The 22,910-nt window shown below is 35.7% G+C and overlaps 2 protein-coding genes across 2 annotated transcripts; one reads left to right on the top strand and one right to left on the bottom strand.

The window, feature by feature from the left end:
• Positions 1-587: 587 nt before the first annotated feature.
• On the bottom strand, positions 588-3,729 carry minpp1b (multiple inositol-polyphosphate phosphatase 1b). Its single transcript, XM_056771425.1, has 5 exons — positions 3,052-3,729; positions 2,293-2,487; positions 2,110-2,207; positions 1,649-1,779; positions 588-1,334 (listed from the first exon to the last, which is right to left on the bottom strand). The coding sequence occupies exons 1-5, from the start codon at positions 3,620-3,622 to the stop codon at positions 956-958; spliced, it is 1,374 nt and encodes a 457-aa protein (XP_056627403.1). The 5' UTR covers positions 3,623-3,729; the 3' UTR covers positions 588-955.
• Positions 3,730-5,705: 1,976 nt separating this feature from the next.
• Positions 5,706-22,144, top strand: cyth3a (cytohesin 3a). Its single transcript, XM_056771949.1, has 13 exons — positions 5,706-5,991; positions 12,290-12,372; positions 12,594-12,658; positions 12,840-12,906; positions 13,095-13,213; positions 14,097-14,177; positions 14,499-14,611; positions 16,416-16,564; positions 16,663-16,774; positions 17,447-17,523; positions 18,189-18,260; positions 19,175-19,329; positions 21,133-22,144. The coding sequence occupies exons 1-13, from the start codon at positions 5,973-5,975 to the stop codon at positions 21,203-21,205; spliced, it is 1,185 nt and encodes a 394-aa protein (XP_056627927.1). The 5' UTR covers positions 5,706-5,972; the 3' UTR covers positions 21,206-22,144.
• Positions 22,145-22,910: the final 766 nt, after the last annotated feature.

Here is a 22,910-nt window from a genome sequence, read left to right as displayed (position 1 = left end):
CTCGACTCTTTTGATTCAAGTTGAGTCTGATGGGTATATTTCTTTCTAAAAAGGAGACTTAATGCATAAACCATAATAAACATAAGCATACAAGCTAGATATATACAAATATGGGAATATGCTCTACTTTAATGTATTAATATATATTATAAAGTTACTTTGTCCTTTGTGTGGATGTATTACATTTTATGAGACTTTTTTTATCCATAGCACAAAATATAATCTTTCTAAACCGAGAAACCTCCCTCAGACTCCAGAGACCCAAAGATAAGACAGTTTTGTTGTTGCCACTGTATAAAAAGCTAGGTTTTGATAATAACCGATAATAATATCATTCATATTAATTGCATAAAATATAGATAAAATGCTTAATACGTTTCAATAACATTGACCCACTGACTCCCTTCAGTAATTTCTCGGACCCCTAGACCCTAGACCCCGTTTACTGGCCATAGCACAATATAGCCTATAATGTACCTCTATTGAAAATCCTCTGCATTCTAATGGTCTAAATCTGTGGGTAAACAACTTTGAAATATAATATAATAATTATTTATTTCATAAAAAACATAGAATACATTTTGGTTGCAGAAAAAAAGTTTATTTGGATAATGCACAGATGTAAAGAAATAATCTTACATTTTATTAATAAAAAATAACATATTTGGTACCTTAAACCCACATTTCTCTTCGGCAAATAAACATAACATATAAAATAACAAAACCTATACCGATTTTCAAAGCATAAATATTAAAAATATCCCATTTTCAAAGCATAAATATTTAAAATATCCCGTACACCACCAAGACATTTGGTAACATCTAAAATAAATTACATATAGAAAAAAATATTTCTGAAGAAAAACAAAGTGACAATTTAAATATAAAGTTGCCGAAACCCCCCCCCCCCACATATTTTACATACTATTGCAGATTCACTATTTGATAACCTGACTTACAGTTCAGTGTTCCTGAGGTTTTTCTGAGGCATGTCACATTCTTTTTTAAAATCACAACCTTGAAGGAGTTTTGAGTAATGCTTTTTGACTGATTCAAACAATGGAGCAAACTGGTTCATGTTGGGAAATGGAATGGGCTTCTCATTATGAAATAACTGCACTCTGAGTCCATCGCTGCATTCATACAGGACAAATGCTAAGTTTGCTGCATAAGGTACAATCTGACCGGTGCGAAATTTGCGGTTGTGCTGCTGTGAGAAGTTCTCTGCTGTCAACGGCTTTTCATCCTTGAAGAAGCCCATTAGAGAGAAAAGAGGAAGCAGAGTCTCACCGTGGCCGACCTGTATTGTGGCAGTTTTTACTACTTCCCTAAATCTGGCAGAATACAGAAAACATTACAAAAAAATATGTGAATTTTATTTAATAACGTTTCATGTATAGAAAGCCAAAAGTAAAAAAAAAGAATTTGTAATTTTAATGCACTGCATTTATGCATGCTGAATGGATACAAAATCACTATAAGAGAAATTCAGAGAAAAAGTATACCGTATCATTAAATACTTAAGCACCTTTTGCATTGCTTTTTTAAATAGAAACAAAGATATGTTTCATGGCTTTATAAGAAAGAAATACACATTGAAACGTATTTCTGTAAACAAAGGAATCCAACCACTTCTAAGTCTTCTAACCTGTAGTCATAAGCAGCTTTATCAAGACGCTCAAAAATATCATGAAACAGAGGGCAGCTGGATTTACTGTTGATGTCATGTCCATATCCTCTCTTCCAGTACTGTTTCAATTCGCATTTATACTCCAGGACCTAAGAGAAAACGTGTTACTCATTTTCACTGTTAAGTCCAATTATGAATCTCAGGAGAAACTCAATATTTACACCACGCTCAATATATAAAACTCTCCTGAAAAACTGTTAAACTGATAAAAAACTAATCTCAAATTTTCTATGTTCTCTACACTGAACTGGTTGTGTGGTTTTGTAATTGCTGCAATAGCAAAGAGGTAATGAATGCAGAATTTTATGTCAGTTATATAATATGGAACTAACATACTGAAATATCTTTTAAATTCCACATATAATTAGTAGCTGGAATCCACTAAAACAAGCAATCGCCAATTTCAAATGAACACGTACTTGAGCATCTGATTCGTCCAACAGATTACACCAGGGGGAGATCTCAGACTTGATGGCAAACTCATAGGAGCACAAAAAGTAAGCTGCTTCTGCCATATCTTGGGATGAAACAAAAACAAAATAAGAAAAAAATCTTACTATTAGGAACAGTCATTTTAAACTGTTAACTATGCAAAAAATTACCCGGGGTGAACTGATCATATGGAATCTGAAGCCGGTTGGCAATCTTCCTCCGAGCTGCATCCATCTCACTTGAGGACTTAAATCGATGAACCTCATTCATAGCTGTTTTGTTGTTCTCAACACTGTTAACAAATCGCTCACAATGATCAAAGAATCTCAAGAGTGAGTCATCCACATAATGTTTGTAATCCATATCTAGAAAGACAGAAATTAAAGTGAGATTACAAGACATTTCCCAAAGGCTAACAAGCAACGTTAAACCACTGAATTTTACAGAGTGGGTGTGGAGTAAGAAGTTATGGTAGATTTGCCAAAAGAGACACAAAGAATTATATCACATCACAAATCAAATTTTATTGTATACTGATTGTCAGGGAAGAAAAAGGGATCGGGATGTTACCCAGACTGATATGGGCATATTGTGTTTGGTGGCTTTAAGAGACTCAACATGGGGGTTTTGTTTAGGTGAATGTAGATAAGGGGCCTCAGTGCAACTTGGCAAGTAAGAAGTGTTAATAGGGATCGATAGTTGGGAATCCAAACATATTTAAACCAAAATAAAAAACAAGGCTAAATTAAGCTTGTAACAAAACACATCTGTGTTGCATCTGTAGTATCTCTTTCCAAAAAAGAGATTGTGGGTATTCAAATAATTATGTTAAGAGGTATCCAAAGTATTGATAAATGGTATACCCATGGGCAGTGTAACTAATAATAAATGATATCATATAAAAATAAAGATGACACTACTGTGCCTACCCTGCAGATCCCAGATTTTGTGCAGACCTTCCTGGAAAGCTTTGATACTGTCAACACACCGGTGTTTGGAGCTGGTGATAAAGTCAATGCGGTTGCCACTGAGACTTTCCTCGGAAATCAAAGTCGGGAATGACTTGGCCAATCGCATGGCCAAATGCCTGTGGTCATCCCGACCTTTCTCCACCAGCTTGCCGTCCATGTCTTCAGTGTACCACATCTTCCATTTGTTTTTAATGAAATTGAGCCACGGCGCTGAACCCGACGCGTCAGATACCACCAGGTCAAACAGGCGCGCGAGCTTCTTCACGTTTTCGGTCGTCGGATAACGCGTCCCATGTCGTATCACGCACACCATATGAACAGCATTACAGTTTGGAGACGGTGGTGCGACCAGTGAGGTGTTAACAAACACAATGTCATTTAAAAGATGTGGATTTACTTCCTCGTACCTGCCTTTTGTCCCGAAGTAATGTGCAATAGATGGTCGCGAGAGGATAGAGAAAGACAAACGAACCATAGTGATGCTAAGAAAAACGACTGTAAAGTTTACTAGGAAGCAATTGGATTTCATTTCATTTAGCCTTTTGTTGGGCTGTGCAATACTCGTTTTATCGAAAGTACCTGAGCTAAGTTGTTCAACTGTGTGTCATGTCGACACTACATGATTTGAGTAAAGCACGCCTCAAAACACAGAAAACCTTCCGGGTCAAAATATGCCCGGCACGCTGACATGTCCAGATACGTCACGAAATCATATGCTATTCCGAATGCATATGCTTAATGTTTAATTTAATTAACTAATGTGGTGAAGCACAATATGAAATTCATCCATAAAACTATGAACTAAAACTCAATGGCAATATTATAATTTTCTTATTCAGCATCTCAGTCCTCCAGATGGCACTGGTGCGCATCATTTTACAGCAGTTTATACGTATTTCAAATTTAAAGGGACAGTTAGCCCCAAAATAAAAACTCTGTTTTCCATTTACTCACCCGCAAGTTGTTCCAAATCTGTATAAATGTCTTTGTACCGATGAACACAGAGAAAAATATTTGGAAGAATACTGGTAACAAAACAGTAACACTTGACAACCGTAGTAGGAATTGCTTTATACATCTCTTTGTTCGGTTGAAAACAAAATAAGATATTTTGAAGAATGTAGAATGGCAAACAATGGGGCACTTTTGACCACCAGGTTCACTGATGGCACATCTGTACTGGGTGTATGTAAATGTTTAAGAGGATTATATTGACTTTGTTGCTCCTAGCTGAAATTCCCATTCTTACACTTTTGTTCTTAAATAAAAGTTGAATGTGAGGCTATAATAGGCTAAACATAAAATATAAGAAGAATAGAAACCAAAAATTGTTTTACCTTTGACATAAAACTAAAACATCTGAAAAATGGCTAAAATTGTTCATGACATATTTCTTTTCATTTACTTTCAAGCTTTTAATGTAGTTAATAGACAGTCAGACAGATAGATAGATTAGCAATTACTATTATTCCCAAATAATTTTCATCTTCATTTGGTTTTAAAAAGACCTTTCGAGGGAGGTTTGTGAGGATTTTTTCTTCCTCGTCTCTTAAAAAAGGAAAAGTGGAAAGAACATTCTCTTCCTGAGCTTTAGCGGATATCTGTTTCCCACACAGGATGTCATTCCCACCCTGAAGCCCCTGTTTTCCCTGCACCTAATTCAAACTCTTCCACTCACGCACAGGGTTTGTCTATGTTATGTGGTCATCAGCATTATCTCATAGTTGTACCTTACAAAACGTTTCCCCATGGATCATTTAATTAATAGATGCATAACTTGTATAAGCACTGAAAGAATGTGGATATAAATTGAAGTGAATGTGAGCATACGTTTTACCAATGTACTGTAAATGACAAAAGGTCGAGCATTTAACTTAAGGCAACAGACTTTTCTGGGAAGGTGAGGTATCTGCTTGGGTGGTAGTTAGGGGTGTGGGTGGCATGATTTTTTGTACAACTCCACAAAATTTCAGAATAGTATGGATAATGTGGAGAGGTGATGACATAAGCATACCTGGGAAATTGTGTGAGTAATATTGGCTGTGCGGAAAGCCGGTCGGTTCCTGTAGTTTGGGTTTCTTCAACTCATGCTGACATCACTCTTACATATGATGTCCAAGATGTTGCATAATACACCAGGTCTTTTTGAGCTATCTTAAATTACGTTAATCCTTTTAAAAGGCAAATATATGAATATTGTGTTTAATAGTGTTAGCAGTATTTTTTAGTTATTATGGTTTAAATCAATACAAAACAACTGCAATTTAATTTAAATTAATTGGAATGCACAGCAAAAAAATGTTTTTTTTTAAACGGAGTTATCTCATTTTGGAACCAAACTCTTCCTATCGAAGAACATTCTGAAATAAACCTACAATAAAATACAAGAGCTCTACCGCGAGCTTTCCTAGCTTTTGTTATCTTTCAGGAAGAAATGTTGCATTTATTTTGATCTGCTCGTTTTTTAACTTTGTCTTTTCACGACATAGCTTGTGTTGTGTAGACTATGAAAAACACGAAAATGACTACTTTTTAAAACCAGCAGAGATTGATGGATTATAGTGGGCGGAGCATCTGTTGGCTGGTTAAATAAAGCGACCTCTTCGCACAAGTCCTTTCTATGGATGAATGCGAGTACGAACGGATGTGGAGCAATAAGTCTGCATATTCGTTTATTTACACCAGGATTTATGTCCATCTCTCCAGAAATATATGGATTATGCGAATGACGCTCAGAACAGCCCACAATATCTAAACCGGGTTACGATGATCTCAGTCTTTATCGTTATGTGATTGAATTTGCTTCACAAAACAGCGTTATATTTGTATTGCCGAATAACCCTGAAATTATTTGCATCGCGACTCTTCAGAGCACGAACATGGATGAAGATAATCGAGGTAACGTTAATGATTTTGTGTGTTTTTTTTCGCAAGCATAAACAGCTGTCAATCTCTGTGCCTCAAACGTAGTATGCTGCCTAGATAGACAGCATTTCATTTTTTGTTTGCGCGTGCAAACGACTCGTAAAATAAAGACTAAGTTCACAGAAGGCAGCTCGCTTGGTTTCGAGATACAGGAACGATCTTGTTTAATACTTCTATGCTATTGTACATAACTGGACCTTTTTCTTCATTTACAAAAAAGTTGTTGCATCTTTCTGGATTTGTTTATTTTATTACATTCAGATTTGAGAGTGGAATGACATACAAGTCATATTATGGTACATATGGCGTGCTGTCATTGTAGGATTTGTACTGGATTCGGTCTCGTTTTGCAATGTAGGTCGTGAGTTTGTTTGATGTGGAGATGCTTTGAAGTAGCTCAAGATGTGTATTGCTACAGTGGTGGTGCCAGGAGGAATCATGAGGCATTTAATTACTCCAGAGCTCGTTCTATTATGGACCAATGTATAATTTACCATTTTGTGTATTAAAAATGCTATATTTTAGGTCAAAAAGCTTGAGTGTGCTCCATGATAAACAATCGTACTTATTACAGTCAATGTTTTTAACAGTAACTTGGTGAGTAGATCAGAAAGAGAGTAAATCGATAAGAGATGATGATGTCTAAAGCCTCTCCAAGCAGACACCAAAATAATGTGTTCTGGTTTTCGAATAGTTATAAATTGATTAGTAGTAGCAAAAAATATTGTATTTAAAATTAAATTTCAGTCAAACGCTAAAGAATCTATAGGCTTTTTAGTGTATGTTGACTTATTACACCTGTGATTTATCCCCATTCTAAACCTGTATAGGATTCTTTCTTCTGTGGAACACAAAAGAAGATATTTTGAGATGTCTTTGTGGTAACCATACAATTGAAGTCAATGGGGACCAATTTTGTTTGGTTACCTGCGTTCTTCAAAATATCTTCGTTAGTGTTCTGCAGTATAAAAAAAACTGGTTTAGAATGTCATGATGGTGAATAAATGACGAGAGAACATTTTTGGGTGAGCTATCCCTTCAAATGTATGACCATTAAAAGCCATCTGGTCAATCAGATATTATAAGTGAGTAAGAAGATATCAAACTTGGTTTTGTGTATTAGATTTATTAAATGTACATGCACCAATTGGCGTCAAGATAATTTAAATGAGTTTGCACTGATTCTGTATCCAGTTAATTTGGGATCAATGTGATAGACAGTGGAGACAGTGGTTTAGATATTTATTACTATGCAAGGGCTGTTTTGGAGCACCACAAGGGTTTAAAAAAACAGATCCAGGAACCAGATCAAAAAACCAGACACTGGTTGATTTACAACCGTAATCACTTTATCTGTCCGAGACTATTATGATTGTCTATAAGGACAAGAGAGCAAGAACATGTAGAGGTACCATTAAGCTCAATACGTCTTCCCGGTTCCTCTGGTATCGTGATCCAGACAACTTCAAAGCCTTGGACTCGGCGGCTAGTTAGTCTTATCTGACCGTGGGAAAAACCAAATGGAAAATTACTTTCCCTCCTTTTTCTGTGCAGATGGTTGACTGAAAAGAAAGGGTCTTAGTATGTCAAGGACTTTGTGTCTTTATCAGAACAGCAAAAATGCCCGTTTAACAACTGCTTCGTCCTAAGCTACAGATCAACAAAGAGCAGGACCTTCTCGAACTGATTAAAGTGAGATAGTGAGTCCTGGCACTCATACATGTGGTCTGTGTTTAATTCCACCGGTGTCTGGTCCAGGCCCTACGAGGTGCCGTCTGGCACCATGACACAGGCAGTGGTCAAAACCTCATCAGTGGTGTGACTTCCCCAGCTGAGATCTGAAGAATGCTGGGCCTGGAAAAACAGCTTAGACAATATAAACCCATGCAGTTATTGCTCTAGATAAGGTACAATATGGTGCTAAAAAACGCCAAGATCATTGGTTTGATTCCCAGGGAACATACAACTGATAACTCTGATAGCGCTGTAAGTTGCTGTAAAATAAGAATTCCTAAGAATTAGATGGACATCTATGCTTATAAGGGCTCTTGAGCTGAACAGCCCCCTTTTGTCAGTGTAAGGAGTGTGTTTCGCATATATTGTACTGAAACAACATACTGGTGACTTGACAATGAAAACATGGTGAATGTAGTATTTCCTGAATCATATACTGCACCCACACATATACAGGTGTGGAAAAATATACATGACACAAAAAAAACATGTACAAATATATGAAGGTGTTTTCTTTGCAGTATTTGAGGTCTGAACAAATCCAGCGAGTCTTTTCTGTTATTGACCTCCATTATTTTTTGCAAATAAATGCAAATAGAAACCATTTGTCTATTTGAAATTTGGGAGAAATATTGTTATTAGTTCACACAACGAAACAAAAATGATCATTTGATCTTAACACATAAATAGTTAAATCAGAAAAATGGAAAATCATTTTGAAACTGTGGATGAAGCAAAACTATCTATGTTGAAGCGTCCTTATTTTCAGTCGTAGTTTCATGAGATGAACGCATGAGAGAGAGCTTTCAGTGCGTTTGTTGTGGCGTAAGTGCCGCATATGGGTTTGATTTTAGAAAAGTCTGGAATGGTTCCCAAGATGTTTTATTAGTCGTAGCAACAGTAAAACCAGTGTTGGAATGGGTGAATTGGAATTGAAAACAATTATTTTTAGTTTTGAATCAAAGAAGTTGAAAGGGAAAGTGAAAAACCTAAATAGCTTTTTAATGTTAAAACCTTTTGTCTCGGCATGAGATTAAAAAAAATAAACAGTACAAAGAATCCTTGTCCAATTTTCCACCCACTGAGTCAAGACTGTCCCTGAGCCCCGTCTCTTTAGTGCCAGGAATGCAAAAGTCGACAGCCTTGCATACTTGGGCATTACTGCTTTATCCTTTGCAGGTTTTCTAAATGCATGAAGGGTAATTGAAGAAGATGTTGGTTATTACTGAAGACATCACACATGCAGTAGTCTGAAAGATTGGGTGACAAATATATTACTTTAATCATGGGAATAATACCATTAATAACATACCATGGAGGAATTTTCTTTTCAATAAGGTAATTTCAAAAGGAAAAAGTTTACTAGCAATATTAGCGAATATGTCAGTTCTTGTTTTAAAATAAAACATAATAATACCTTTTTTATTACGTCAATCTTTTAACAGAACATCAAATGCTGATATGATGCTGTGTTATTAGTCTAGTTCTTCGTATCGTATCTTACATTGATAATTCACCCAAAATTAAAATTCTGTCATCGTTAATTGACCCTCTTGCCATTTCAAAGCTCTATGACCGTCTTTCTTCTACAGAACATAAAAGAAGAGGTTTTGAAGAATGTTGGTAACTTAAAAAACAGCGCTAACCATTCACTTCTATTGTATGGACACAACACCAATGCAAGTGAATGGGTGGTGCCATTGTTCTGTTACAAACACTCTTCAAAATATCTTCTTTTGTGCTTTGTATAATTTTCATTTTTGGGTGAACTATCACTTTTATATAGAGCAAAATGTTGTTTGATTTTCAGGTATATACACAGTGAGTTCTTTAGCTCATATTTTTGTAAATGTACGGCAACAAAAAAATCTGCAAGACTCTAAGAGGATAAAGAGAAACACACACTGAGAAGGAAGTAGAAACTCTTTTCCTTTTGGTCAGAGATATGCTGTCAGTTTTTCCATCTGTTCCACAGAAATGCATGCAAATATCTTTCCTTTTTTTGAGTGTTATGTATGCATCATCTCTGAAGCTACTTAATAATGTAGAGTGACCCAATTGAAGTCCTTCAAGTATTGCATCATTTATATTACAGGACCATATTCATTACAATGATTGAGAGATGCATTAGGATGCACGATAGACCCCACATACAGTAAATGTGATCGAGACACATCCATATGTACAGTAAATGTCCTGTATTTAACTCCCCATGTAAACAACAATATGTGTTTGTGTGTATAAAATCGGTGGGTAAGGGATGTGGATTTTATGCAGCTGGCATCGTGTGCTGCTATTGAGAATATGGATGAGATACAGTAAGAGGGATTGAGGCCACTGTGTAGATTAAAGAGGCTTATTGCAAAACCCTTAATATCCAAATTCATGCCCCGGATCATCAGCGTGGGCTGAACTACAGCGTTTTCTCCTCATCTGTGCTCTTCAGTACTGTCAGCAGTTTCACAAGCATAATGATTTACTGCCATATTAATGGAACGAAGCCTTAAATTGACATTTTGCATATCTCAACGTTCCTGGTTTTCCCACAGGTCAAGATGTAAAGTGTTGAAATGAATCATCATAAGTTGATGATTATTTAATCTTGAAATTCCTCTATTTACATATTTCTTAGTTTTTAAGGGGCACCTTTTTAATGTTCTAGTTTATCTCTTTAAAAAAATCCTGTATAAAGTAGACATTTTCTTGCTGCTGGGGCGCCTGAAATATTTTTTTTCTTCGTAAAATATAGTTTTCCTGTTTTTCTTGTTTATTAATTTTTTTCTGTAATTAAACATATTTAAAGAATACAGGAAAAAACGAAAATATGTGAAAAAAGTGTCTGTTTTGTTTGTATCCTGTTTTGTACATAGTCTGCCAATATTTTGGGGGTTTTCAAAGATTTTTATTGTCAGCCTCTGGCCAATGTTTGCCTGCAGTCTAATACTGTGTCCTTATTTCTAACAATTTTCTCCCACAAAATATCATGATTTTTGCCAATGCCACAGGCGAGTTAGAGGAACTTTTATTGCCTTCATATTTAAAAGAAAAATGCTATTTTTACCCCAACACTTTCACTTCCATAATAGTAGTGATGGTACGTATGACCAGACCCTGTTGCACAATGAACAAATGGTTCCTCATTAGGATTTAGTAGGGTCGGTCTTTATAAAATAATAAAAGAATGAGAAATGCCATTGCGCTGTATTGAAAAGCTCTGGTGATGGCAGTGAATCAGCCCCAAAGTGTTTTTGTTAAGGTTGGACTCTGATTCATGCACTCATTCTCAACTTCCCCTCCATTGTCATGCGGCAAAACCAGACAACCGCAGGAAATTCCCCCTGCCCCTCTTAAAAACCCGTCTAATCCTGCTGTGCCGAAGATACTATTATATAATGAACTCATACTGTCCAGATTTACAGGGAATGCGCCACAAGCATTTAAAGTCCCCATCCAAAACTCTCCAGCAGTCTGTCCTACTTGTGAAAGTTTGTTGAAACTTCAGATGCAGGCAGTTCAGGAATTTACAGGAAAGAAGGTCCTGTGTGAATTCATTATATCTGAAGCAATTAAAAACCTCCAGAAATGAGTTAAGTAGCGCATGCGTATATTATGCTCAAAGGTTATAAATCTTTTAATAGCGTTACCTAATCTAATCTTTTGTGTTTCAGTAGGCACCGTTCTGCCCAATAGCTTGTAAAAAAATGGCAAAAACTGTGATGGTTATCAAACAATTTTCTCAAACACTTCCCTGTCCTTCATACTGTATGTCTTATCTTCATGCTAAAGTCTGAGCCAAGAGATGCTCAAACACTGCAATGTTTCGATAGCATAACAGAAAAAATGCTATTATCACATGGCATACCTATAGTTGCCTCATTTTAAACTGGAATAGGACAAATACATTTTATTTATTAAAAAATTAATTAAATGAATTTAGTTTAGAATTTAGTCTGATGGAGTCCTGATGGAGCTTGATTGTCTGTATGGGACATAATATATTTTTTCGTTTTAACCTTTGTATGTTGTTCATGTTTTGTTACTCAGCCAATTTTCAAATGTCGAGTGCACTGACATCATTATTAGTTTTTTTTGACAGTTTGTATAATAAAAAATACTTCTCAGCAACCCACTATAAACACAAAAATGGGTAATATTTGTAATTTTTCTGTGTTAAATCATTTAAAAAAGGTGCTATTTGTTTTTTGTATAAAATATAATGAAAAGGAAATAAATTATGAGTGGGTGATATTTTTTTTTCTTCTTTGAATAAATGTAAATGTCTGGAAAAAACACAATAAATCACATAATTTTAGTAAACATTCAAACGAGTTGCACAGATCCAAACACCCTTTAACCCTTTAAATCAACAGTAAATATAATCGTTTTAGGATCACCTGGCCTGATTTTAACATGGGAAGCTTCTTTGAATTCTTCGTATCTCACTTTAATGCTTTTTTGAGAACCTTCATATTGAATGATGAGCCGATTTAAAAAAAAAATATTATTATAAAGTAACGTAACATTTTTGCCCTCACAGTGCCTGATGATCTGTCAGTTGAAGAAAAAGATGAGCTGTCAAACATCAGACGGAGAAAAAAAGAGCTCCTAGATGACATTGAGGTATTGAGCATTTTTAATGTCCCCACCACAATATCATTATTTTTTCAAATAATGTATATAATACATTATATATAATTATTTATATAAGAATTATTTTTTATTTTGTGATATTAATAAATAAGGAGTATTAATTAAATATATATTAGTAATGTTTATTGTTAGTTTAATAGCACCATGTTTAAGTACATCATCAGTGCTTTAACCTTTCTTTATTCTTTCAGCGGTTAAAGTTTGAGATCACTGAAGTCATGACCGAGATTGAGCATTTAACATGTGTCAGAGAAAAGTAAGCACTTTTAGTTCCTCATATTCTATTTTCAGACCTACAACGATTAGCTATTGATTTTACAGGTTATCGATTGCAGTATTTGTGTGTTTGTAAAAAGACTAGCCTGAAGATTATCTACATTTCAATCTATAACTATGTTATATCTACATTATACATTTAATTTCATGTTACATTACAGCAAAAGTACTCAGAGGAACAAACAGATTGCAGTCGGAAGAAAGAAATTTAATATGGATCCTAAAAAGGTGAGTTCTCCATATTACTTTGCTATTAAACATGTTTTCCATTGTTTTATCCCCCCTTACTGTAGCAAACAAATAGTACATATCACATATTTAAAAGCTGGGATTAGATTCATGTGTTGTTTAGATTCGTGTAGCGTGCACAAAGATTGTGAAGTGGAAACTGGTTAACATCTCAAACATCTTTGCAGGGAATCCAATTTCTTTTGGAGAACGATCTTCTGCAACACACACCTGAGGACATCTCGCAGTTTCTCTATAAAGGGGAAGGCCTAAACAAAACTGCCATAGGAGATTATTTAGGGGAAAGGTGAGTGACAAAGCTTACACAGCAAGACCTGTTTTTATAAGAGATATGTCTGTAATGTAAGATAAGGCCTGTCCATAGAAAAAGCTATTGTTCTTTCAGAAAATGACTTCCGTATTTCTAACAGCCCAAAACCACCAGTCTCCAAAAATAAATGTAAATATTATGTCACCTTTTGCGATGCGTCTGTCAACATGTGATTGGCTACAAATGTTATTGTAGCTGTAGCTTAATAATAAAGAAAGCAGCTGACAATGCAAGATCATGGCTTTGATTCCCAGGTAACACACAAACTAATATGTATTCTTTAAATGAAAAGTATCCGTAAAATACACAAAAAAATCATATTTTGTCTGAATGCAGGTTTGCAACAGCAAAAATCTACTAGCTCGACAATTGTGAGCACATATAAAAGAGCCAGCTTGATATACTGTGCTATATCTGAAGATGTAAAAATAGCCGTGTCCACGTAAGCAACCTGTCCAACATGATAACAGTAGTAAGGCTGTCTTTGCTGCGCACTAGCCTGCAGCTCGTGTACAGTGTTCTCATTTGCTGCACATGAACTATACACAGCAATCATTGTTAATTGTATTAACGAGGAGACCTAGAACATGTAACTATTGTCGATGTTAAAAGGACACTAACTGAAACAAGGTACCAATTGGTCACCACATACTCAAAAGGACACAAACTGAAACAAGCTTGTGTAAGACTGAGTATGTGGTGACCAATTGGTACCTTGTTTCAGTTTGTGTCCTTTTAAGACCCTTGATGTGTTCAAATGTAGCCAAACCTAAACAAAGACTTCGGTGAATGTTTGGATTGTGATTGTTACGAACCTGTCTGAAATACACTTTATATTATGTTTTGTCATCATTTTTAGAGATGATTTCAACATTAAGGTTCTACAGGCTTTTGTGGAGCTTCATGAGTTTGCAGATCTTAACCTGGTTCAAGCTTTGAGGTAAGATGTGTACAGTATGTCCAAACACTGCTGTCTGCTCTTAATATCAACCAGTATGTTATTTATGTAATATTTTAATATTTTCATTTTTAATATTAACTTAAATGACTAGTTCACTTCAAAATTTGCCCTTATTTACTTTCTATAGTAATTTTATTCCTACTATGGAAAGTCAATGTTTTGAAGTGAACTCCTCCTTTAATGATTAAATATCTATTTTATTTAGATTTATTGAAGCCGTAACATTGCTATAAATTTTAATTTTGTTATGTCTTTGTTTTATGTCTTTATTTGAAGTAAGTCTCCTCTTTCTCCTTGTAGGCAGTTTTTGTGGAGTTTCAGACTTCCCGGTGAAGCGCAGAAGATTGATCGAATGATGGAGGCTTTCGCTGCCCGATATTGCCAATGTAACCCAGGTGTCTTTCAGTCTACAGGTGAGGCACCCATGTTTGCCTCGAAACTTCCAAAATTCTGACATAAATGTGCCATTCAAATTTTTGTGTTTGCATGGTATGCATCTGCATACTTATGCACTGTTCCACACCACTTTGTAGTGTGTACACTACTGCTTTAGCAGCAACGCCATATAAATATACGTTTACATGATGACAAACAGAAACGTTTTCCTTGCCGTTTTTAAAAAGTTTTGTGTACACACGATACGTTTTCAAAACAATCTCCATTTGCACAGATCTGGGAAAACTTATAAAAACGCTTTATTATGCATGCCAGGCCAAACACTAAATGTCGTTTAATACATTTGTCGGCATGTATATCTGTGTATGTTGTAGTTATAGTTTGTGTATATAAATACTATGTCGTAGTGGTGCAGTAAATCCACTATTGGCTGGAGAAATATTAATAAGTATGTCACGCAGCACAAACAGACAGCCTGGCCGCCATAATTGGTATGGGGGTACTCGCTCATGCCTACAGACTGAACGCGTAATACGCATGCGTATGACGTCTTCGTTTTTGGAAACACCACCTCAGAGTTAACCGGGAGACCATAAGGCTTTCGTTTTCAAAAACTTGGTTCAGTCCCCCAAAATGCAGTTTCGTGTAAATGAACAGCCAAAACGCATACAAAGTCTGTGTAAACGGCTTCCAAGAACCTTGGAGGTTAGTGGCGCTACACAAAAAATGCCTTGTTCTTAAAGTCCCCTTGAAGTCAAAATCAAGGTTTTAATGTTGTTTATACGTTTTTGTGGTGTTTTTAACATGCCTTGTTATGCTTTGAAACTGCCTCTGTTTAAGACGTCATTACCCTGTAACATAGAAAAGTAAGAATGGCGCAAAGACTCTGCACTGAAACGACCATCTGCTTCTGCAACATGAGCATGTGCTGCTCACAAGTCGAATAAGGCATCTATGTACCTATAATCAACGGTCCAAGTTCATACGATTGAATGGAGGCAGGGACTAATTTGCATATTCATGAATCAGTGTAAACTAAACGAAGCATGGGTGCAGAATTACATTTAAGTAATTTAAAGGCATGAAGAAATTATTACAGAAACAAAAACTTTTAAGTGATGTAGTGGGACTTTAATTGGTTGGACGTGTCAGGTCACGCTGTATCCAGTGTGCATCAAAGTTAAAGTTATAATAGGTTCTATTGTCTTTTGTCGTGGCACATCACATCCTGTGTAGACCGCGTGTAAGAGTGTAGTATGAATGTTCCATCGGCGATTGCATACACTTGTAAAATTCATAGATTTGACTCCTAGTACAATATTTAATTGCATAGTGTGTGGTGTATGATGTACCATCATTTGGAACACAACTTCAGTTTTTCTCTCTGTGCAAGGAAATGTTGAAATACACAACCCTCTCTGTCTCTCTAGAGAATCTGGCCCACTCAACAGAAAGCTTTATAACTGCCGGTCAAATAGTGCACATATTGGCACATCAGTTCTGAACGACTATATAAAATGCAACAGACTAGAAATGGACTGAAAACACTGCACTAAAACTAGTCACAGGGGAGGTTTTAATTCCTGAAATATTCATATTTCCGTCTTCATTATTTTACTTTAAGCATGATTCCTTCTAAAGATCCAGAAACACTATCTGTCAGATTAGAAAGTGTCCTTTGTGTTGCATCATGTGAAATGTTTTTATAATACAAGGCAATCGAGGCAACTAAGGAACGATTAAAATGAGAAAAGGAATTGCAAGGTTTTAGTATCTTCATATAAATGCTTTATTTACTCCAGTGATTTCTTCTCTCGCCAGACACGTGCTACGTTCTCTCATTTTCTGTCATCATGCTGAACACCAGCCTGCACAACCCAAATGTTAGAGACAAGCCCAGTGTGGAGAGGTTCATCTTAATGAACCGGGGCATCAATGAGGGTGGAGATCTGCCCGAGGACCTGCTCCGAGTCAGTTTCTGCTTTCTGCTGCGGCGGAACAAGTTTCATACGATACACTTATGTAACCACACGGCATGCATTTACATAATGATTTTTTGTTCCCACAGAATTTATACGAGAGCATTAAAAATGAGCCTTTCAAAATTCCAGAAGATGATGGGAATGATCTAACCCACACATTCTTCAATCCAGATAGAGAGGGGTGGCTGTTAAAATTAGGTTTGTCTAATCTATACATATCTATCGGTCATGCATCGTTTTTTTCTTTCTTGGATTTTAAATGCGTCATACAGCAGATGTTTTACTCTGACATCATTCCAAGCAGTAATGAGCTTTAAGCATTTTTTCTCATAGCATAAGTCTCATTGTAATTAGGATCAGAATAGATCATTCTGATATTACAGGCGGATTATTATAGCGTTTAAGATGCTTTTATGAGTGATGATACTTTTATGTCCAGTAATGTGCATTAAAGGGATAGTTCACCCAAAAATGAAAATTCTGTCATCATTTACTTGCCCTCAGGCTGTTCCAAACCTGTATGAATTTCTTTGTTGTGCTGAACACAAAGGAAGATATTTGGAAGAATGTCAGTAACCAAACGTATCTCATCCCCCATTCACTGTCATAGTGGGGAAAATAAATACTACGGGACTCAATGGGGGATGAGATGTATTTTTGTTTCTGACATTCTTTCAGATATCTTCCTTGAGTTTAGCAAAACAAAGACATTTATACAGGTTTGGATCAATCTTAGGGGGAGTGAATGATTACAGAATTTTCATTTTTGGGTGAACTCCTTTAAGCAAATGTTTGTTATAAAAAAGAAACTGCACCAGCTCCATGCAATGCAATTGTTCAGATTATTCAGTGATCTGTTTTAACTTGCAGGTGGGAGAGTGAAGACCTGGAAGAGGAGATGGTTCATTTTGACCGACAATTGTCTGTATTACTTTGAATATACAACAGTAAGTTATATGCTCAAATCATTGCTAAAGAATCACTAGAAACCCACTAAAAACTATGACAAAATTCTTTTTTTGTTGTGTTCTGGGCATTATTCCAAAAGGATTTTAATGGGTCCCATCTGCCGGATAACAACCCACCAATAGAATCCATCAAATAAACCCCATTATAGTTTCTATTAAAGCCAATACATTTCCTATTATAACCATTTTATAATAGGAAATTATTTCTATGTCATATTTTCTATGTTTAATGTCACAGTAGGAAAGGAGAGACGTGAGATAACAAAATCAGAAAATCTAAGTTCTGTATCTTGTCATATACTAGTGCTCTGCTGTGCCTTACATTCTCAACTGAGACCAAACAAGCACATGATCTCTGGGTTGGAAGTGAGCATGTGGCTGGTTCAATACCAGACCCATGCACAGAACACAATCGCCTCCCGCTGTGCCATCTCATCAGCAAAGTGGAAGGAAATAATGTTTTTTGCGCCTGGCTGTGTTCCACATTTAGACTAAGAGACAGACAGTCAGTAGTTGCTGATGACGGTTTTTTCCAAAGCTCCCCATCCTCCAATTCACGCATTGAAACATATTAAATATATAGATCTAATTGCTTAAATTAAAAAAATAGAATAAAAATGAAAGGATTACATGTGTGTTCACAGGACAAAGAGCCTCGAGGGATCATTCCACTGGAGAATCTCAGTATAAGAGAAGTCGAGGAACCAAGGAAACCTGTGAGTTCCTCTTGATGCTTGAATGTTAAGTGCTGCGTTTGCATTATTTTTGGAATTGCATAGCTATAAAACAACACGTAACAGTTCAAGTCGCTGTGAACCGGAAGTTGAGATCGTGTTTACTTCCATATTCTGACGCCTTTTGGATGAAATGGAATTTTGAATTAGAATTTTTCCTTCGATTTGATTGGATTTATAAAAACAGTCGTTGCATTTTGATATGGTACTGGGAGCAGAATAACAGTTGATGGGGAGGAGTTAACAGATGCCCCGCCCAAGCAGTCTAACTTGCATCATTTAAGATGGATTGTCTCTACAGGACAGAAGTGCATTTTCAGATTTTAACAAGATTATGAGGGCACATGAATTTTAAAAAGAGAAGGTAAGCTATTTACAGTAAATGCTGCAATATTTTAAGAAGAAACAGGAATTGGTATTTTTTATTTCATTGGGACTTTAAATTTGAACGTGTCAGTAACCTCAACAGTTAAAGACAGACAGGCAACTGTATTTACAATTTGACAGATGGATTTATCCGGTTATCCATCCATTTGTTTATTGCTTTATGTCTTCCCTGGGAATTGAACCAATGCCGTTAGCGATGCCAGCGTTAACACTCTGTCAGTTGAGCTACAGTACTGTTCTGCTTTCTATGCTTCTTAACATTATGCAAGTAAATAGTTATAAATGAGTTAATTTGAATGAAAGCGATGTTGTCAGGACAAAGCCATAGATGAATGATTTGCTCTTAAAAGCGTTGCCATGGAAACGAATCAATTACGATAGGATGTGTGACACAATGTGAAACTCACTCTCTGCTAAACTGTTTTGTATAACACTATATTTACTAACTTAAGTTTGTCAATGGTGATTTAAAGAAGAAAAAGTGACCACGTCATATTTTAACCTTTCAGAATTGCTTTGAGCTCTACAACCACAGCCACAAGGGGCAGGTAATAAAAGCATGCAAGACGGAAGCCGACGGGAAGGTGGTGGAGGGGAATCACGTGGTGTACAGAATATCGGCGCCCACCCCCGAAGAGAAGGAAGAGTGGATTAAATCCATCAAGTAAGACTTTATCGTGTCAGGGCTTATCATTTTCTTCCTGTCTGACCGAGGCGTGTCAGCTGTAGGTCATGTGCATACTCGCACATATGCAAACTAAGACTATCACAAATGATCACAGCTGTACAGTAGTTTCAGTGTTTTAGACCTTGACTCTGGTGCGTACACATGAAGGGACTGGGGAAATGAGAATGGCTCTCTCGCATTGTAGTGCTGACAAGACTAATGGAGTCCGACTGACCCAAGTCCTCTCAAGGTTAAATGGGTTTCCTGAGGATAAATCAGCATTTATCAGAAGAGAAAAGGGAAGGCAAAGAGTGCTTAGTCTTTCATTGTTAAGCCATAAGTCTGGGACATTCTTTTCTGGCGTGTTCTTAAACAGATTTTTTTGCTGCGCAAATACCCCATTTCTCTCTGTGTTATTGAAATATATATTCCCAATATATCCTATGTAATTCAGCACTACAAAATACTGTGTGAACTTGTCTGTAGTGAAATACAGAGTCCAACATTTTATACATACCTGCCAGAAAATCTACTCAGTCAGTTACAGTAATAACCACATTAGATGTTTTATTACAATTAGATAGATGGATGGATGGATAGGCTTTGAGATTGCATAGTTTGTGATTCATTATTATTTTTATGATGACACAGCAATTAAACAAAGATAAACACACTTATGTTAAACAAAGTTATGAAACTTTTCTGAACCAACTTTTCTGAACCAACTTTTCTTTTCATTTCTTTCACCCAAAATTGAAACTTCTGTCATCATTTACGGGGAGTAAATGATTATTCCAAGATTATTCCAAACCTCTACAAATTTCTTTGCATCTGAACACAGAGACAGATATTGGAAAGAATGTCAGCAACCAAACAGATCTCAGCCCACTTTGACTGCCATAGTTGGGAAAATAAATACTTTGGGAGTTAAATCTGTTTGGTTCCTGACATTCTCTAAATATCTTTCTTTGTGTTTAGCAGAACAAAGAAATGTATACAGGTTTGAAACAACATGAGGTGAATAAGTGATGACAGAATTTACATTTTTGGGTGAGCCATCCCTTTAAAGCTCATGATTTTATAAATCTGCACTTTATGGAACAGATGCAGCTCATACAGTAGTGTATGTAATCCATCAGAACTACATTTATTTTATTACTCTTTGGCCATGTACGTATTCTGTGACATGGCCTATTCCTAGTGAATTTCACTCACATAATATTAAAAATCATTCAAAGATGAACACATATTTTTTTTGTGTGTGTGTTCATGAGAAATATTACACAAGTTTGCTACATAGAGTTCTGGAAAAGAAAATATTTTGTATCTTGGTTAAACGTCTTTAAAAAAAAGTTGGAAATGTCTGAGGTTTTCTATATTGTATTTGAATTGAGGGTTTCATATTATGTGTCATGATAAAACAATGGTTACAAACTTTCTCTCTCTCCCCTTCCTCTGTTGTATTTCGAGGTAATGTGGGTATTGTGTAGGCAACTATGTAGGTGTCTAGTTAACACACGTCCTGTGACTCATCTGGAGTAATGTCAGTCTGTGGTCAGTAAAGGCCGTGTTTATACTGCAGAAGAAGCCTCAGCACGTTCTGTGCAGCTACCAGGAAATATGGGTCACCCACACCCAAAACAATTGCAACTATTTATTTATTTACAGGTTTTACCCATAATTCCTCAATCACTGGTTCCATAAAATACCTTGATAGCTTTATATACATTATGATTGTATATTGTAATAAATATGCTTCTGTGGGATTTGATAGATTATTTTGACTTGTTTTGTCTACAGGGCGAGCATCAGCAGGGACCCTTTCTATGACATGCTGGCCACCAGGAAGCGGAGAGTGGCCACTAAAAAGTGAAGCTGTGTAAATGTTGAACCTTGAGCTTGGGTTTTAACTGATCAATCTTTACACAGACCCTTCTGATCTTACAGGTGACATAAAAGTGCTTTCAGAGTTAAGGAGGAAGTAGGACAATAGTGTTAAACTTAAATTGTGATATTCTAAAGGATGTGTGCTAAGAAGATTCTCAATTGAAAAAACAATGGATAGTATGGAGAATGTTTGATGGTGCAGTTATATACTGTTTTTGTGTCTGTCAAAAACGAACTTCAAAAAGTGATAACATATAAAACTATGCTACAATATCTGCATTATTTCAAATGTGGGTCAAAATTACAGTGAGTGGCGCCCCCTGCTGCCTACAGCATGAATCACAAATGTTCAGGTATGTTACTTAGATTCAGATTCAGTGTAGAATTTTAAAGTGGTTATGCAATTTCAGTGTACATTGTTTTTTAAACATTTCAAGTTTTATTGTAGTGCTGTTAAATACTGTTCTATGTATTCATTGCATCGATCGTATAAGATGTTCTCATAGCCATTTAAATCAGCAGGACTGGTTCTATTAATTCCGACACAAGTAATCGGGCAACATTTGTACATTCTATTTATTTCTTTTGTTATAAGGTCTTTAAAAGTATTTAGAAATATGCTGTAAAACGAACATTTTCTTATTTTCCCTCAATATGCTGGTAATACTTTGTGTTCTCAACCATACTAGAAATTCTACTTAATTTTATTTAAACAGTTGCTGATGTTAAAACATTTGTTGTATTTTGGAACATTTGTAAATCTGTTATGTTTGATTCTTATACATATGCATCAAAAAGGCAATGATTGCTTTTTTTTTATCTAAAACAGGCTCTTAAATGTAGATTGTTTTCTTTGGTCTGTAAGATATGTTATTGTTTAATGCAAAAACAATATAATACATACAAATAAAGTAATCCAGCCCTGTTTACTGAATCATGATATAGATCAAATAAACTACACGTTGATATAAATAAATTTAAAGGTAAGTGTCATCTCCAATGTCATGCTGCAATAATAATCATTTTAACCTTTAAAATACAGAAATTAAATAATAATAAATAATAAATGGATGTTTTTGTCAGGTACAACTACAAATGTGAATCTGCTTGCAGGTCAGATTTCACTTTGGGGGTATACTAGTCCTGTCCTGTAGGCGGCAACGATGGTGCAGGTGACAGAGCTAGGCAAAATTTTCTATAAATACTCCATTCAAAACTGAGGTATAAATCTTACTGCAATAGATTCATCTGCTGACTTTAGCTTCTGTTAAACACTTTGACAAATATTAATAGTATGTGTTATGAAATGGTGTTATAGATTTTCAACATATTTCTAAAAAATCTTACCAATACCAGAATTTGATTTGAAAGTTGCTAAGTTTGTGGTAGCTCTCATAATTCACATATAATGTGGAATGTTTTGTTTAGAGATAATCTACACACATAATTGATGGTGTATATTATTGCTTTCTGTATGTTTTTAGAAGGCCAGCAAATGGGTATAGTCTATAAAGTAGCTGTGGGACATGAATGTAAAACAAATGCTTTGAACAACTTTTGAATTCTTTAGTTGTCACTAAACTTTCTGAACAATACTTTGTACAGAAGCTTTGGGAAAATACAATACTTTACTCTGTTAATCTGCACCTATTAGAAATTACAGTATTATTTGCAGGTTGCCAGTAACTCTG

The sequence above is a fragment of the Triplophysa dalaica genome, chromosome 17, assembly GCF_015846415.1.
Source record: "Triplophysa dalaica isolate WHDGS20190420 chromosome 17, ASM1584641v1, whole genome shotgun sequence".
NCBI classification, from domain to species: domain Eukaryota; kingdom Metazoa; phylum Chordata; class Actinopteri; order Cypriniformes; family Nemacheilidae; genus Triplophysa; species Triplophysa dalaica.
The sequence above is the reverse complement of the archived record's forward strand: the minus strand, read 5'-3'. Positions and strand labels throughout refer to the sequence as shown.

Coding starts and splice junctions, on each gene's coding strand:
- minpp1b (XM_056771425.1), bottom strand. CDS start 3,622: ATGAAATCCAATTGCTTCCTAGTAAACTTTACAGTCGTTTTTCTTAGC. Junction 2,488..3,051: donor CAAAATCTGGGATCTGCAGG/GTAGGCACAGTA, acceptor CTGTCTTTCTAG/ATATGGATTACAAACATTAT. Junction 1,780..2,109: donor TGGACGAATCAGATGCTCAA/GTACGTGTTCAT, acceptor GTTTTCTCTTAG/GTCCTGGAGTATAAATGCGA.
- cyth3a (XM_056771949.1), top strand. Junction 16,565..16,662: donor TGCCCGAGGACCTGCTCCGA/GTCAGTTTCTGC, acceptor TTGTTCCCACAG/AATTTATACGAGAGCATTAA. Junction 17,524..18,188: donor ATTACTTTGAATATACAACA/GTAAGTTATATG, acceptor GTGTGTTCACAG/GACAAAGAGCCTCGAGGGAT.